At 50.0% G+C, this 13,977-nt stretch overlaps 1 protein-coding gene across 1 annotated transcript in view; it reads right to left on the bottom strand.

The window, feature by feature from the left end:
• Ogdhl (oxoglutarate dehydrogenase like) overlaps positions 1–13,764 on the bottom strand; it is a 28,323-nt gene extending 14,559 nt beyond the window's left edge. The window contains exons 1-8 of the mRNA XM_008834111.3: positions 13,583–13,764; positions 11,462–11,519; positions 9,896–10,100; positions 7,358–7,528; positions 3,014–3,116; positions 2,521–2,636; positions 2,223–2,377; positions 1,307–1,453 (exon numbers count right to left, since the gene is read on the bottom strand). Coding sequence (XP_008832333.1) covers positions 1,307–1,453; positions 2,223–2,377; positions 2,521–2,636; positions 3,014–3,116; positions 7,358–7,528; positions 9,896–10,099 — 896 coding nt within the window. The 5' untranslated portion in view covers position 10,100; positions 11,462–11,519; positions 13,583–13,764. The remainder of the gene's footprint in view (positions 1–1,306; positions 1,454–2,222; positions 2,378–2,520; positions 2,637–3,013; positions 3,117–7,357; positions 7,529–9,895; positions 10,101–11,461; positions 11,520–13,582) is intronic.
• Between the last annotated feature and the right edge of the window lie 213 nt (positions 13,765–13,977).

The raw sequence follows: 13,977 nt of genomic DNA, 5'->3' as shown, positions 1-13,977 counted from the left end.
CCCCCCCCCCCCCCGCACCCCGCCCACACACACACCAGTGATTCCAGAAGCCCTCAGGGGAGGGGCAGGAAGCCACCCAGTCACAAAGCAGGTCTTCACTCTCCCAACCAAAATCTGACCCAATCCTTGGCACCTCCCTGTGAACTTAGTTTACTAATGCCTCAGAGCTGCTCACATGTCCCTCCAGACCAGCCAGCAGCAGCTTTGAGCAGGACAGGGCAAAGAAAACACAGATCAGGAATTCCCAGAGGTATAATTCAGAGGACAAAGAGGAAGTTATGGACCTGAGAATCTTCAGTTCAGCTTGAACTTCCCATTTGAGGCAGTTACTGCACCCGCCTGATAGGGATACACAGGTAACTCAAAGCTGACCCCCAGAGCCCATTGGCCCCAAGCCAACAATGACCCCAAGCCTGACTCCCTGCCCTATAAGAAGGGGAGGCTTCCTTGAGGTCAGACTCTCAAGGTCCTATTGGTCGAAGAACCCAAGGAACATTCCTCAGCTCTTCTAGGAAGAGTCTTCTAGCCCTGAGGTCATTGTTCACACTGTGGAGGCCTGGCCTGGCCTGGATGGCCCCTCTGTTCCCAGGGCCCTCCTGGTTGAGTACACAACCAGCACCATCACAGATGTTTGAACCACCCCATCTCCCAGGCACCATCTTCTCCAGCTGTTCCAACAGCTCGAGCCATGAAGCCATATGTTCCATGCCACCTTGGATGCTGGGCCAGCTCTGCCCAACCTCCCACTAGACTCTAGGCATTTCTAGGCCCCTCAGAGGACAGATACTGTGGCAGGTAAACTTCAGATTCCTAGCAAACCAGCCAAGACAGGGACCTTCCACACCCTGCATCTAGAGTGCCTTAGGCAATACAGCTCTGATATAGTTGGCTAGCCCAACTAAGCAGCTTCCTTGGCACACTGAGACTCTTTCCCACAGACTGCTGGTGAGCAAGACTCTTCAAGAAAAACATAGAGTCAACTTAGAGCTGGAACAGAGATCCTCCACTCATCTCCAGAGATCTATGTCTATATCCTTGAACACAGCCCTCGGCATCTCCTTGCTCACAGAAATCTCAAGTACTGTGTGCCCCAGTCTAAAGTCCTGCCCCTCCGAAAGAGCAGCCTCATGTCCAGAGAACCGGACCCATGTGTCTGTGGCCAAGTATCTGGCTCTTTCCAAGAAGAGTAGGCTAGGTTACAAACTCTGAGAACCTTCTTCTTGCCTAAAATCCTACCATTGTCTCCTCGCCTTGACTTCCATCCCCTCCCTCCCCAAGACCCCAGGCCCGGAATCAATGGTCCCACCTGTGTGGCATCCCCAGAATGACGTTCTCAATCCCCATCTCACTGGATTTGTCAATGATGGTCTTGAGAGCAGGAATCATGACTTCACAGCCCTCCAGGCCAAAGCGCTTTTCTGAAGACCACTTCCTAGCCAGGAAGTCTTCAAACCTGTTTGGAGGACAGGGAAGGGAAGAGATGGGGTAGAAGAGGGGCAGGGCGGTGTTCCTGGGGGCTTTTCACAAGCACTGGGAGCTGGATTTCCAGGACACAGGAAGGCCAAAGTCACCTCCCTCCAGAATAGTCCAGGATCCACCCTGGACACCATGTCATAGCCACCCAACAAGGAACGCAAGCCAAGACAAGCTAGGAACTTCCCCAAATCTCCACTGGCACCCCTTCCCAGATGCCACCCCCTCTTCACAGCCAAACTTCCCTAACAGGCTATCTTCCACTATTCCAGGCCCACACCCTCCTGCCCACAGGATAAGCCCCTAAGACCTCTTAAATTCTAAGTTCACCTCATGCCCCACTGCTCAGGAAGCCATTTAATACTCAGCAGCTGAGCCAGGTGCACCTCTATGTCTGCTGGGAGGTCCCAGCTTTGGGGAAATCAGTGGATAGAGTCCCACTGCCGCCACCAGGGGTGTTGTCACATTCACCGATGCCAGGGACAGCGCAGGGACAGCACTCTGTTCTGTCATATCCACAGACACATCCTGTTACTTCTGCCCTTGCTCAGCATGACCTCTGCTGCCATGTTTCCCTGAACTCCCATCTCTACCCACCTATTTGGTTCTACCTCCAGCCAGCTCTTTGCCAAAGTAACCGAACATGTGGCCCTGATGTTTTGCCTAAGGGCTCCAGGGGGGCCAGGTCAGTCCACCTTCCCTTGCCAGGCCCTTCAGCCACACAGGCTGCCCATCCAGATGGTGCTGACCTCATGGAGCGCACCAGCCGGGCCAGGAGGGTCCGCTTCTCCTCACTGGAGAACTGCATCACACCAGGCGTCTCAAACTTCTGCCGGATCCACTGGCATTGCTCCACATCATTAATGAACATGAACTCCAGGCCAATGTGCTGGCAGTAGGTGCTCTAGTTGGGCAGGTGGGGAGTCCATGAGGAACCAGGTAGAGGGTTGACAGCTCGAGTCTGGAACCAAAAAGGAAGAACCCTCCCTTCCTCCTCACAACCTCGAGAGCTCCAGAGGTGTGCTGGACATGTGTCCCTGGGCTCACCTCCAGGCGCCGAATGATCTCCCTCAAAGACAGCGTGTTTTCTGAGCCCCCAATGAAGGTGGTGGTGGGCAGCTGAAATTCCTTATCCAGGTCAGCCTCCTCCAGGTCGTAGAAGGCTAGGAGCCCGAGGCAACAAGAGGAGGAAAGACCGAGGTTGGGAAGTATCCCTGAACCTACCAATGATATCCTCTGCAACTGCCCTTCAAGCCCATCTGGAAGCCCTGTCCTTCCATCCATGAGATGAAGTAAGGAGAGTCAGTACCCACCTCCTGCCTTGAGGGTAGACTTGGACAGTGTGCAGCCTAGTGAAGGTTGGAACACAACCCTCTCGGGGACACTGTATAGTAGTAACAGGGCACAGACAGAGGAGTCACACAGACCCAGAGGTATGGTGGGCTCAGGCTGGACTCTAGGGCCCAGAAGCCTCCCACTGGGCCATAAGCACCAGTTAGTTTGGTACTGTCTGGTGACAGAGAAGGATCCCAACTCTCACCCAACTTATCAATGGTTGTGATCAAGTCTGAAGGCACAAAGGAGTCCAGGTCTGCATCCAGGATGCCCAAGGGGTCCAGCTGGGCTACATGGTGGCCTCGGATCTGGGAAAAGGGAAAGTAACAAGACTGAACTGAGTCTCAGCTAAACAGACCTTCACATTGAGTGAAGCTAGAGCCCTGTCTTGACTTCCAGCTTCAGAGTTCCAGCTCACAACACAGCCTAGTGCGCTGTCACTTGTGAGACACACAATGGCCATGTAGGTGGCAAGAGCTCAGCTGGTGAAAATAGGAAAAGACTTGCACATAAGGCATATACTGCACACCATTAGTAACTGCAAAAGTCCAAAAACTTCCAAAGTGTCCATCAACAGGAATCCAGCATAGGAACAAGATAAAACACATAGAGTAAGGAAAATTCCCATCTGCTGTGAGCCAGGCTCCAGAGCCTTGCATATACGCACACTTATGCATGCACATATACAATACACACACACATAATAATGATAAAGAAAACTTTAAAAAGATTAAATAGAGTGTTTTAAAATTAAATAAAATAAATGAGGCTATAGGCATTAAAAGATGAAATCATAAACTAAAAAAACAAAATAGAAAAAAAATATCATCCATAGGGATATGATAAAATAAGATTGAACAAATAGGATTTTAAAAATAAGATTCCTAAAAGCCAGGCTTTTAAGAATCTATCTTGCTTTGAAGATTTGACTTTGGAATCTTGTATTTTACACTAAAAACTGAATTTAGATTTAAAAATTGAAAAACAAGATGAGACAAATGAGAACATATATCCATCCATTTAGCGGGAAGGCTACTCAGAGAAGGACTATGCCATTCGGCCAGTGGAATATTCCCTAAAGACAAACAGCTACAGGGAAAAATTCATAAACTTTCCTATTGCCAATCAGTGGTAACAGAGGGAAATTGTTATTCTAAGACTGCTGCATGTGGGCTGTAGGAATCACATAAGCCACTGCACTGGCCTCTCTGAGAACATCTATTTTTGGCATCTTTGAAAGGAGATGGTGCCATAAGATGGATGAGGTCAAACCCTTAGTCCTGCATTTGAAGTACGTAGCTGCATCAGTATAAATGCATAATGTATGTTACCTTTCTAAAACATACACCCTTCCAGCTCTGATCACTGAAATGACTAGACTGATAGTAAATATTCTCAGAGCCTAGATGGTTCTGGAAGGGGAAAATGTACAAGATGGATTTGAAGCATCTTATTAGGCCAGAAAGCAAGGGAGCACTAAACACTTCCAGGGCTGGGAATGAGAACACATGGTGATCTGTGTGTGTGTGTGTGTGTGTGTGTCTTCAAGGTGATGAGGAAAATAAAAGTTGGAGTTACATAGGGCTGGAGTAACAATAATGTAGGAGGAGTCACACGTGTGTGTGTGTGTGTGTGTGTGTGTGTGTGTGTGTGTGTACATATATAATCTACAACAGATTGAAATTCACTGAATATTTTTCAATTTGTGTACTTGTGTGAAGCAATTTAAAAAAGGAAGCTGGTGTGGTGGTACACACCTCTAATCCTAGAACCTGTAAGGCTGTGGCAGGAGGATCATTACCTCTCAAAGCCAGAAGACAGAGGTTAAGGGAAGAGCAGCAGAAGGAACACCACCTCCACTGGGTACTTTTGAAGGATGCAAGGGAATCATGTCATAGTCTTAAAAATCAGTCAATAAAAGGAAAACTCAAGTGCTAGCCCTACCTTCCCTCCACAATGTGCACCTCTGTGTACAGAGGACAGAGGGAACTTTCCCCTGACAAGCATCTCAGGTAATACAGAAAGCAAGCTAGTATGAGAATACTTACCATCCCTGGCTGCTCACTGCTGAAAGGCTCATCCCCATCCCCAACAGGAAGCTGATGGAGGAAATCAAGTCTATACTGGATGGAGCCTCCAGACCTCAGAACCAATTTACATGGGACAAAGGGACAAGTAAACAACACTATGGATATGCAACCAGTGAAACCCTGATTCAGGAAAACTACAGGAGAAACATCCTGGTCCCTTCCACCAAAACAGGTGAGAAATACAAGAAACAGAAAAAGAGCTGTAGAGGGCAGGAGACTTAAGACACATCAACCACTGCAGCCTATGGGTTATCAAGCTCTTGCTTCAAACAGGCAATGCCTGAATCCAGAGATGACTGTGCTAGGAGTATCCTGAATCTGGTCTTGACTAATTATACAACAAAAGGACAAGGGCTAGAGGGATGGCTCAGCAGTTAAGAACACTTGCTGTTCTTCCAGAGGAGCTGGGTTTGATTCCCTGCACCCACACACAGCTAACAACCATCCATAGCTCAAGTTCCAGGAGATCTGACACCAATACCCTCTTCTGTCCTCTGTGGGCATGTGGTATTTGCAGGCAAAACACTCATACACAAAAAATAATAAATTTTTTTTTAAAAAAAGGAGCAAAAACTTTAAAAACAAAAAACAAAAACAGTTCCAGGGATCCAATGCCCTCTTCTGGCCTCCCGGAGTACTGCATGCGCATGGTGTACTTACATACATGCAGGCAAAACACTCATACAATAAAAATAAATAAATAAACAATTTTTAAAAGCAAGCCAGCATGGTGGGACATGCCTATAATCTCAGCACTTGGGAGATGATGGCAGGATCAAGAGTTCAAGGTCCTCCTTAGCTTCACTCCTGGATTACATGGCAATAGGGGTTGAATAAGAGCATTTAATCTGCAATCATGAGGACCTGAGTTCAAATCCCTAGCACCCATAGAAAGCCAGGCATGGCTGTGTGTGCCTGTAACTCCAGCACTGAGCAGGTGGGGGGAGGAGCAAAACAGGCGAAGAGCTTGCTGGCCAACTAGCCTAGGCAAGACAGCCAACTTCCGATTTAGTGAGAGACCCTGTCTCCAAGCAGTAAGGCAAGAGAGCAATAGAGGAAGACACCTGATGTCCTGCTGTGGCCTCCACATGCATGCACATCTGCACACTCATGTACATGCAACACACACACATACACATACATACACACACACATACACACACACACACACACACACACACACACACGCACAAACAATCAGACAAAGAGAACTTCAAAGAATAGCAGAAGGACTACGAACTCTGCCCTGCAGCATCTGGATGTCAGTCTCTGTATGTAATATGCAGTTTTACCTTCTTGCTCTTGTCAAAGTCAATCACGAGGTCACTTTGTGCTTCTTTCATCCAGTCAAGAAAGCACACCAAAGACCCCTTATCTGAAATACCACACTCTTCAATTTGGGGATATTTACACATATGTAATGTGGTAGGTTGGAGAGGGGACCCACGTCTAAACATGATTTACTTCTGTTTCACAAACACCTTGTACACAGAGCTGGAAAGGGATTTTACACAGCACATACAGTGTTCTTAGTGCACCTGTGTTGTGACTGCAACCCATCACTTAAGGTCAGATGTGGAATTTTCCACTTGTGATGTCATGTTGATCCTGAAAAGGTTTCAGATTTGGGTTTTTTTTTAATTGTTTTGGATTAGGGATGTTCTGCCATTACAACCAGTTATTGTGTTGCACTGTCCATGGGTCCTCAGGCCACTGAGAGCCCTACTCTGCCACCTTCCCGCCACCAGGGAAGCTGGTGCCCTGGGAACATATTTCTATTCCACACTCCCACACAGAGGGTGCCTAGTGGGAGGCAAGGCATTGTTTCCATTTGCTAACACCCCAGTGCTCCCAGGCCCATGTAACAGCTTGTTGCTCCCTCCCACTGAGGCTCTTCAAGGGCCCAGGAGACCCAGAATCACCCTCTGCATGCCACGTTTTCCTTACAGAATGCCTTCTACCATCAGTTCCCATGAGATCCTCAATGATTACCCTTGTTATGGCAGCAACATCAGAGCAGCCCTCCAATTAGTCCTGTTCAGTCAAGAATGTGGACCAAGACACACTGCTAAAGATGGGGCCAAGCCTGGGGACCCTGGGTGGGAGAGCCCATCTCCAGAATGGGCAGCTGTTTGGTGAATTATTCATTCACTCCATCTGTACTAATAAAGCACCTGCTGTATACAGTCTTAGAAACTGAACATCAACAAGTATCAGTGTATTCCCCTGTCTCAATACCAACTGCAATTGATCATCTACTAAGTGTTCTTCTAGGTACTAGGGCATGGTATATGCAAGACTGACAACCACTCAGGAGACAGACAAGCCAGAAAACCAGTATGCACAAAAGCTGCCAGGGAGATGCAGAAAGATGGCCTTCTGGGGAGGTGACGCTGGAGCTCAGATTCCCTTTGGTGGTGCACACTCTATCCTGTCCTCCCAGTCTCAGTCGCCCTCACCTGGTAGGCACGGATCAGAGACTGCACCGCCAGGTGATCCTCTACCAGTTTGCTGGTCTTGGCTCTACTTGAGACTGCAGGTCTGCTCTCCTGGATAACAGATGGGGGCTGTGGGTGAACAGGGCTCACAGATGCCTCCTCACTCGCATTCCGGAAGAAGCTGTCCCAGGACTGGGCAGGGCAAAAGGAAGAACACAGACAAGTCAGGACGTGGGAGGACTTGGGGTCCCTGGAGTGTTCTTGAGAACCATGATTTTCAGGGTCTTCTCAGAGCCTTACTTCAGAGACCCTAGCCTAAGCCACTTACCCAGAGCCCAGCTCACCTCAGGATGCAGTTGTGTGTGTGTGAGTGCACGCGTGCGTGCGTGTTTGTGTGTCTTCAGTAATGACAGGGGTTTCTGCCCTGAAGAAAAATAGCCCTCCATATGGTGGGTTACAGAGTTCTTAGTAAAGGTCACTGTGCACTGTGGCAGGGAGACCCTCCACAAGATCAATGCATGGATTTTTAAAAATATTTTATTTTTATTAGTTTTATCTTATATGTATTTGCCTACATGCGTGTTAAATGTACCCATGTCATGCAATGCCTGCAGAGGTCAGAAGAGGGCTTTAGATCCTCTGGAACTAGAGTTATAGATCGTTGTTAGCTGCCATGTGGGTGCTGAGAACCGAACCCGGGTCCTCCCAGTGCTCTTAACCACTGAGTCACCTCTCCAGCCCCCACACATGGATTTTTTTAAAGCAATAATTGCGCTGCTGGTAATTCATTAAACAGACGGACTTATATTTGTGTGCCCAGATGTTCCCTCCAGGGTTGCTTATAAAAATGGTGACATACAAACAACCTAAATGACCATCAATAGGAAACTGACTAAGTGAATGAAAGCAGATTTTGAATCTGGAAGACCAAGCAGTGTTCTGAGAAAGGGGGCATTTGTTACTGTGGATCTGGAATGCTGCCAACACACGCTACAAAAACAAGGCTGAGAAGGGCGTGTGGCTGCTGCACGGAGGAGCAGTCTGGCACGCTTACGTGCAGATACTTCTGTTTTCCAAGAGAATAAGCAATAGTCTTTCCTGGGGCAGGACTGCTGGTGGGGTCAGTGGGAGAAGGCTTGTCTAGCATGGGTGAGGCCCTGGGTTCCATCCCCAGTACTACAGAACAAGATGAAACAAAACTGCTTCCCTCAGCTCACTCCCATACTGTAATAGTGGGAGAACTGACTGAAAAAACCCCAAGGAAAGTAATTTGGCAAAACATACCAAAATTGCATGTACATATACTTTTGGATTATGGGAAATTTCTCCTACAGACAGCTATGCAGACACAAGTACACACTGCAGCATTGTTCATGACAATGGACAGAAAGTAGACCAGAAGCAGGGACAAAATTATCATCCATGTGATGGAATACTACACAGGTAGAAAAAAAATGGGCCTCTTTAGGGTCTAACATAGAGCAATAGAAGACAGATAGCCAAGTGTAAGAAGCAAAAACCAAAACAGGATTGCTAAAATGCTACCTTTGCAGAGCCAGGTGTGGTGACACACACCTTTGATCCCAGCACTTAGGAGGCAGAGGCAGGTGTATCCCTGTGAGTTCAAGGCCAGCCTGGTCTATATAGCAAGTTCCAAGCTAGCTGAGGCTACAGGGAGACCTTACCTCAAAAAAAAAAAAAAAAAAAAAAAAAAGTTAAATTTGGGAAAAAAGGGGGGGGTTAGGTTTATTTTGAAATAAATCTGCCCCCCAACCAGCAAAAAAAAAAAAAAAAAAAAAAAAAAAAGCTACATTTGTGGAAAAGAGGAGGAGATTCAGTTATCTTAGAATTAACCTCTGCCAACAGACCACTGACCCCATCCCTGCCATGAGCTAAACCAAGTCAGGATGCCACTGGGTTTCTGCAAGGGGTCAAGCCCCACACAGGGAGATTCGGCAAACATTTGCAAAATGTTTATATAAAGAAAATCTTACACAGAGACGCTACGAATAAATTATGCCAGGTGTGGTGGCACACACTTTAATCCCAGCACTTAGGTGGATTTCTGAAATCAAGGCCAACCTGGTCTACACATGAGTTCTAGGCTAGCCAGGGTTACAGGGAGAACCTGTCTTTAAAAAAAAAAAAACGTGGACTGGGAGGGACCTCATGATTTTTTTCATACTTTTTGGTTTGGATATGGTAACTTTATTTTCCTCTCATTTAGTTTTTAACCATCAAGAGGTACTAGTTTATCTGATCATATATTATCTATTGGCATTTATTTTCTTATTCCATTCTAGGAGCCATCTGGAGAGAGCTCAGAATAACTGGGCAGGACATGTCTTGAGTATGCTGGGCAGAGCCAGGCATGCTGGGCAGGGTACCATCAATGGTCTATCACATGGGAATACCTCCCACCAGATTCATCAGCAAGAAAGCAAGAAGCCTCTCCCTCCCTCAGGACAGGCCCTTTTATACTCAAGGCCTGAGATTCCCCCCAACACACACACTGTCCTCCCCAGCAGCTCCCAGAAACTGAAGAAGGCGGTTGCTGACCTTATGAACACTGTGAGGGTTTTCCAACCAGGCAAAGTACATCTCCTCCACGTAACTGGCACTGCCTCTACCTCTGCTGCTTGGGAAGGTGGTCGGTGGCATGGAAGACCTGCTGCGCATCTTTATCACCAGGCCATCCCGTGCAGCCAGGAGCCTTGTGGCCTGTGCCCCCAACCTGGATGGCAGCAGCCTCAGCTGGCTCATTCTGAACGTGAACAATGAGAAAAGAGTATAAATCACAGGACCCAGACAAGAGAAAGTTCTGACAGGTGTGCATTCATTCCCAGCACCTGCAGTAGCACTAAGCAGTGGCTTATTCAAGCTAAGGTAGGATGGAGGTGACAATTTCAGCTTAACTTCCTAGGGGGAGAGCTCAGTTTAGTAAACCTATTCAAAATACCCTGGGCCCTTCTCTCCAGCCCAGGCTCCCTCTCTGCTGGTCCCAGAACCCCGCCACCCCCATCTGAAACCTCCTGCCTCAGGGGAGCATGCAGCTCAGACCCCAGAATCCACTTAGAGGGTCACAGGGCATATGAAAGCAGTAACCCCAAGAACAGATGGACACATAGCCCACTAGCCTGGAAGTGGGGCAGAGGTCTTCCAGACACTGAGTGTGCTGCACATGGTCAGAAAAGGCAGGAAGAAGACTGGGGAGCAAGGGGGTGAAGGATGAGATATACGTGCTGGAGTCTCTGATTTTTGACCAGAAGTAATGACTGCAATACTGGCTCAGCGGTGTGTCCTCCACCCTAGGCTCAGCCAGGCCTCAACAGCAGCCCCACATCACAGCAGAGGACTCAGGTTCAGTGTGGTAGAGGCAGAACCAAAGGCAGCCCAATGCCCAGACCTCTGCTGCAGTTGCCTAATTGGCTCCTAACACTGCCTGGAACTCATACTCTGGAAAAATGGCACCTGGGACAGCTGAAACCCCAGGGTACATCCAGGCTGGAGGCCTATCCAGCTGGGGGAACACAATGTTGGGCTCTTCTCACTTGTCGAGTCATTTCCCTGCCCTGAATGATGGGGAGGCTTTCCATGGTGAGACTCCCTCAGCCCCACCTAGGACAGGAGTTCTAAAGGTCTCCTCTGCTCCTGGGGAACCCCAGGCTTCCTGTGTAGACCCAGTGAGACCCTTGCTGCTCCAGGTCCCTGCTAGCACATGTAAAGTAGGACTTCTGTTCTTCCACCTCACGGGATGGCTGTGAGCAACAGCCCTTCATCCGCCCAGGCCAGTCACTGCCTGGACACTGAGTAGGTCGGACTGAAGACTGGCTGATGTCCTTCTTCCCACAGAACTCCGGCATAAGAACAGGGTACACCAGATCCACCCACCAGAGTCCAGAAGCCTGTGGCCCCTCACATGTATTCTGACGTATAACCAGTTCCTGGACCCTGCTTACAATTAGTCCTGAATCAATGTTCCTGGATGTGCTCCATCAACAGGCCACCAACCCCACCCCTGCCATCAGCTAAACCAAGTCCGGACACTACTGAGTTTCTGCAAGGGATCGAGCCAGGGCAGAGTAGTCTCTCCTGGGCTGCCTCCCCTTGCGCTTGCAAACTCACATGAGCTGGAAGGAAGAGGAAGTTCCTCAGTCAAGAAAGGGTGGTCTCCTGAGGCAACCTGCAGCAAGTCAGAACAGAGGAAAATTAATTACTAAAAACTACATTCCACTGCAGGGAGGAAGGAGGCGGCTAGCAGGACTCTGAGTGCCCCAGTGCCCCAGGATCTGCTCCTACCTGTTCAGCCCCTGAGCCAGGGTGGCCAGGCCCCACAGTGAGCCACTTGGAGCTGGTCCCACTGGAGCAGCAGCTTTCTAAGGGCTAGATGTGAGCTCTAGGGTTAGGCAGCTGGGGACACAATCTGAGGCATCACAAGAACCCAAACAACCATGGGGCTTCAGCATCTGCATTCCACACAGCAAGGAAACTAGATGCTGCCCACACCCAGGGTAATAAAACTAAGAGCACAGTCAGGGAGCACCAAGTCTGGAGTCACTGTGCTCAGTAGATGCTTGCAACATCCCATGAGTGGTCACCTGTTTTAGAAACAGGGATACTGAGGCAGAAAAGGCTAAGGTGGAGAGTTACCAGCTCTGTGTGCTTCAGAACTTGTGTCTTTTTGACAACAGCATTAAGGTCAACTCCAGGTCTTCCTCTGCCAGCCCCACCCCCCACAGGGGAAATAGGACAAATGGGCCAGATAGGGACAATGCCTGGCTGTATCAGGCCTGGCCCTATGTGGGAACACTGTGTTTTACAAGCACTGAAAAGTCTGGGCAGCCAGACACTGGTATGGCCTTCACCCAACCTGGCAGGTGGGCAGGCAGCCAGCCACTCCAACCCCCACCCCAGCCAAGCCTGAGGACCCCGGAACTCTGGAGGGCTCTGACTCTACAGCCAGAGCCCTAGCTAGCCCCACTTGGCAACAGCAAGGACCCCAACATAAAGTGCCTAGTGCAAGCCCCTGATGAACAGACCTTTGGGGTGTCCTCTCTGGGACAATGCCATCCAGTAGTCTGGACAACCAGTGCAGGCACCCTGCCACTAAGCCTCCCCCAGTGTACTCAAGCAGAGGTGCTCCATAATGGATCCCTTGGGAGAAACCGGTCAGCAGAGGTCAGAGAGGGGAGAGGCCCACTCCAAGACCTCAAGCTGGGGAGCAGCAGAGCCTGCATTCTCTACCATTCTAGTCCTGTCCTGGGAACTGGACTCATTTTGCTCAGGAACAAACAACTTGAGTTGGCCTGATTCGAGAGAAGGCAAGTCTCCAAGGAGTAAGGCAGGGCAAGGACAACTTATTTTCTTTGCAGAGAGGAAGGCTGAGCTGAACCCCATAAGTGGAGAAGTATAAAGGCGGGTGGTGCCTGTTTGGGAGGTGTTATAAAAAGGTGCTGCATGTGTTGGGAGAGGCTACACAGATTGGCTTAGCCCTTGGGACTGGGGGGGGGGGGCTGTCGGAGCTAGGCCTCTGCAGAGCATGGTCCTGGGGGTCTGTCAGGGGCTCACGGCAGCCCCTCCTCCATCGCCCATCTCTGTGCGGGCGTGAGAAGCACTTCCCATAACAGCTGCGACCTCAGACTACTCGAGCCATTGGTGGGCCTCAGTTTCTTCAAGTGGGGGCAGAGACCTTAAAACCGTCTATAAGGGGCCTGTCCCCACGATGTCCTGGGACTTCGAAGCTGCCTGCGACTCTCGCCAGACGCACAACGCTGAACCCTCCCCAACCTTAGAGCAGCTCTGGGCAGCCCCATCACGAGGGTAGGCTCTAGGGCAGGCTCCTCCCAGGCCATGGAAAGTGGAGGGTGGGAGGGGGAATCTGCAGCCTTCCGGCTGGCGATCCCGCAATAAGGCCGGAAACCCCACTGTCAGCGAGTCACTCCTTTCCGCGAAATTGCACTCGCCTGATCAAGTGAACAAAGGGCCGGGGGTCCTAAAGGATGCTGCACACAATTACGGGCAGAGCCAAGGTCACGTTCTCCCACCCCGACCCCCGCCTCCAAGGCCCGGCTTGGGACAGCCGGCAGAGCCGCCCCAATGCCCGGCAGCTGGGAATAGAACACCAGCTCGCAGGAACCGGGGTCGCGCCGCCGCGCTCACCGGGTGGGGGGGATTGGGGCCGCGCGATCCGGAGGCTGCAGGACAGGGGGCTGCACGGAGGGCCGCGCGGCGCGCCGTGCCAATTACCTGGGTCATGTGATGCGGCCGCCTGCAAGCGCGCACCCCCGGGATTCCGCGCGCAGTGACGTCTCCGTGGATGCTCCGCCCTGTCTGCTGTCTGCGCTGTCCGTGGTGCTCACCTCCCTGGTCTCTAAGAGCCAGGGCTCCTCCAGACTGCAGACAGGAGTAGCTGGAGCTCCTGAACCCCAGTATCCTCTCTTGAAATTAAGGAGAATACCAGAATAAAGCAGACCTTTGTGTGCGGGGGAAGATAGTTTCTGTTTTATAACCTCTAAAATGCTATTAAAAGTTCCACTGATTTAGAGATGTTTTGAAGAAAGGATAAGTGTGTATCACACTTGACCCATCCACTTTCCCAGAGATCTGTCCTGGGCAGCCCTCACCACAGGGCACCATGGCCA

This window comes from Nannospalax galili, unplaced genomic scaffold, assembly GCF_000622305.1.
Source record: "Nannospalax galili isolate Female #2095 unplaced genomic scaffold, S.galili_v1.0 scaffold996, whole genome shotgun sequence".
NCBI classification, from domain to species: Eukaryota; Metazoa; Chordata; class Mammalia; order Rodentia; family Spalacidae; genus Nannospalax; species Nannospalax galili.
Note: the sequence above shows the minus strand (reverse complement) of the source record. Positions and strands in the feature narration are given on the sequence as shown.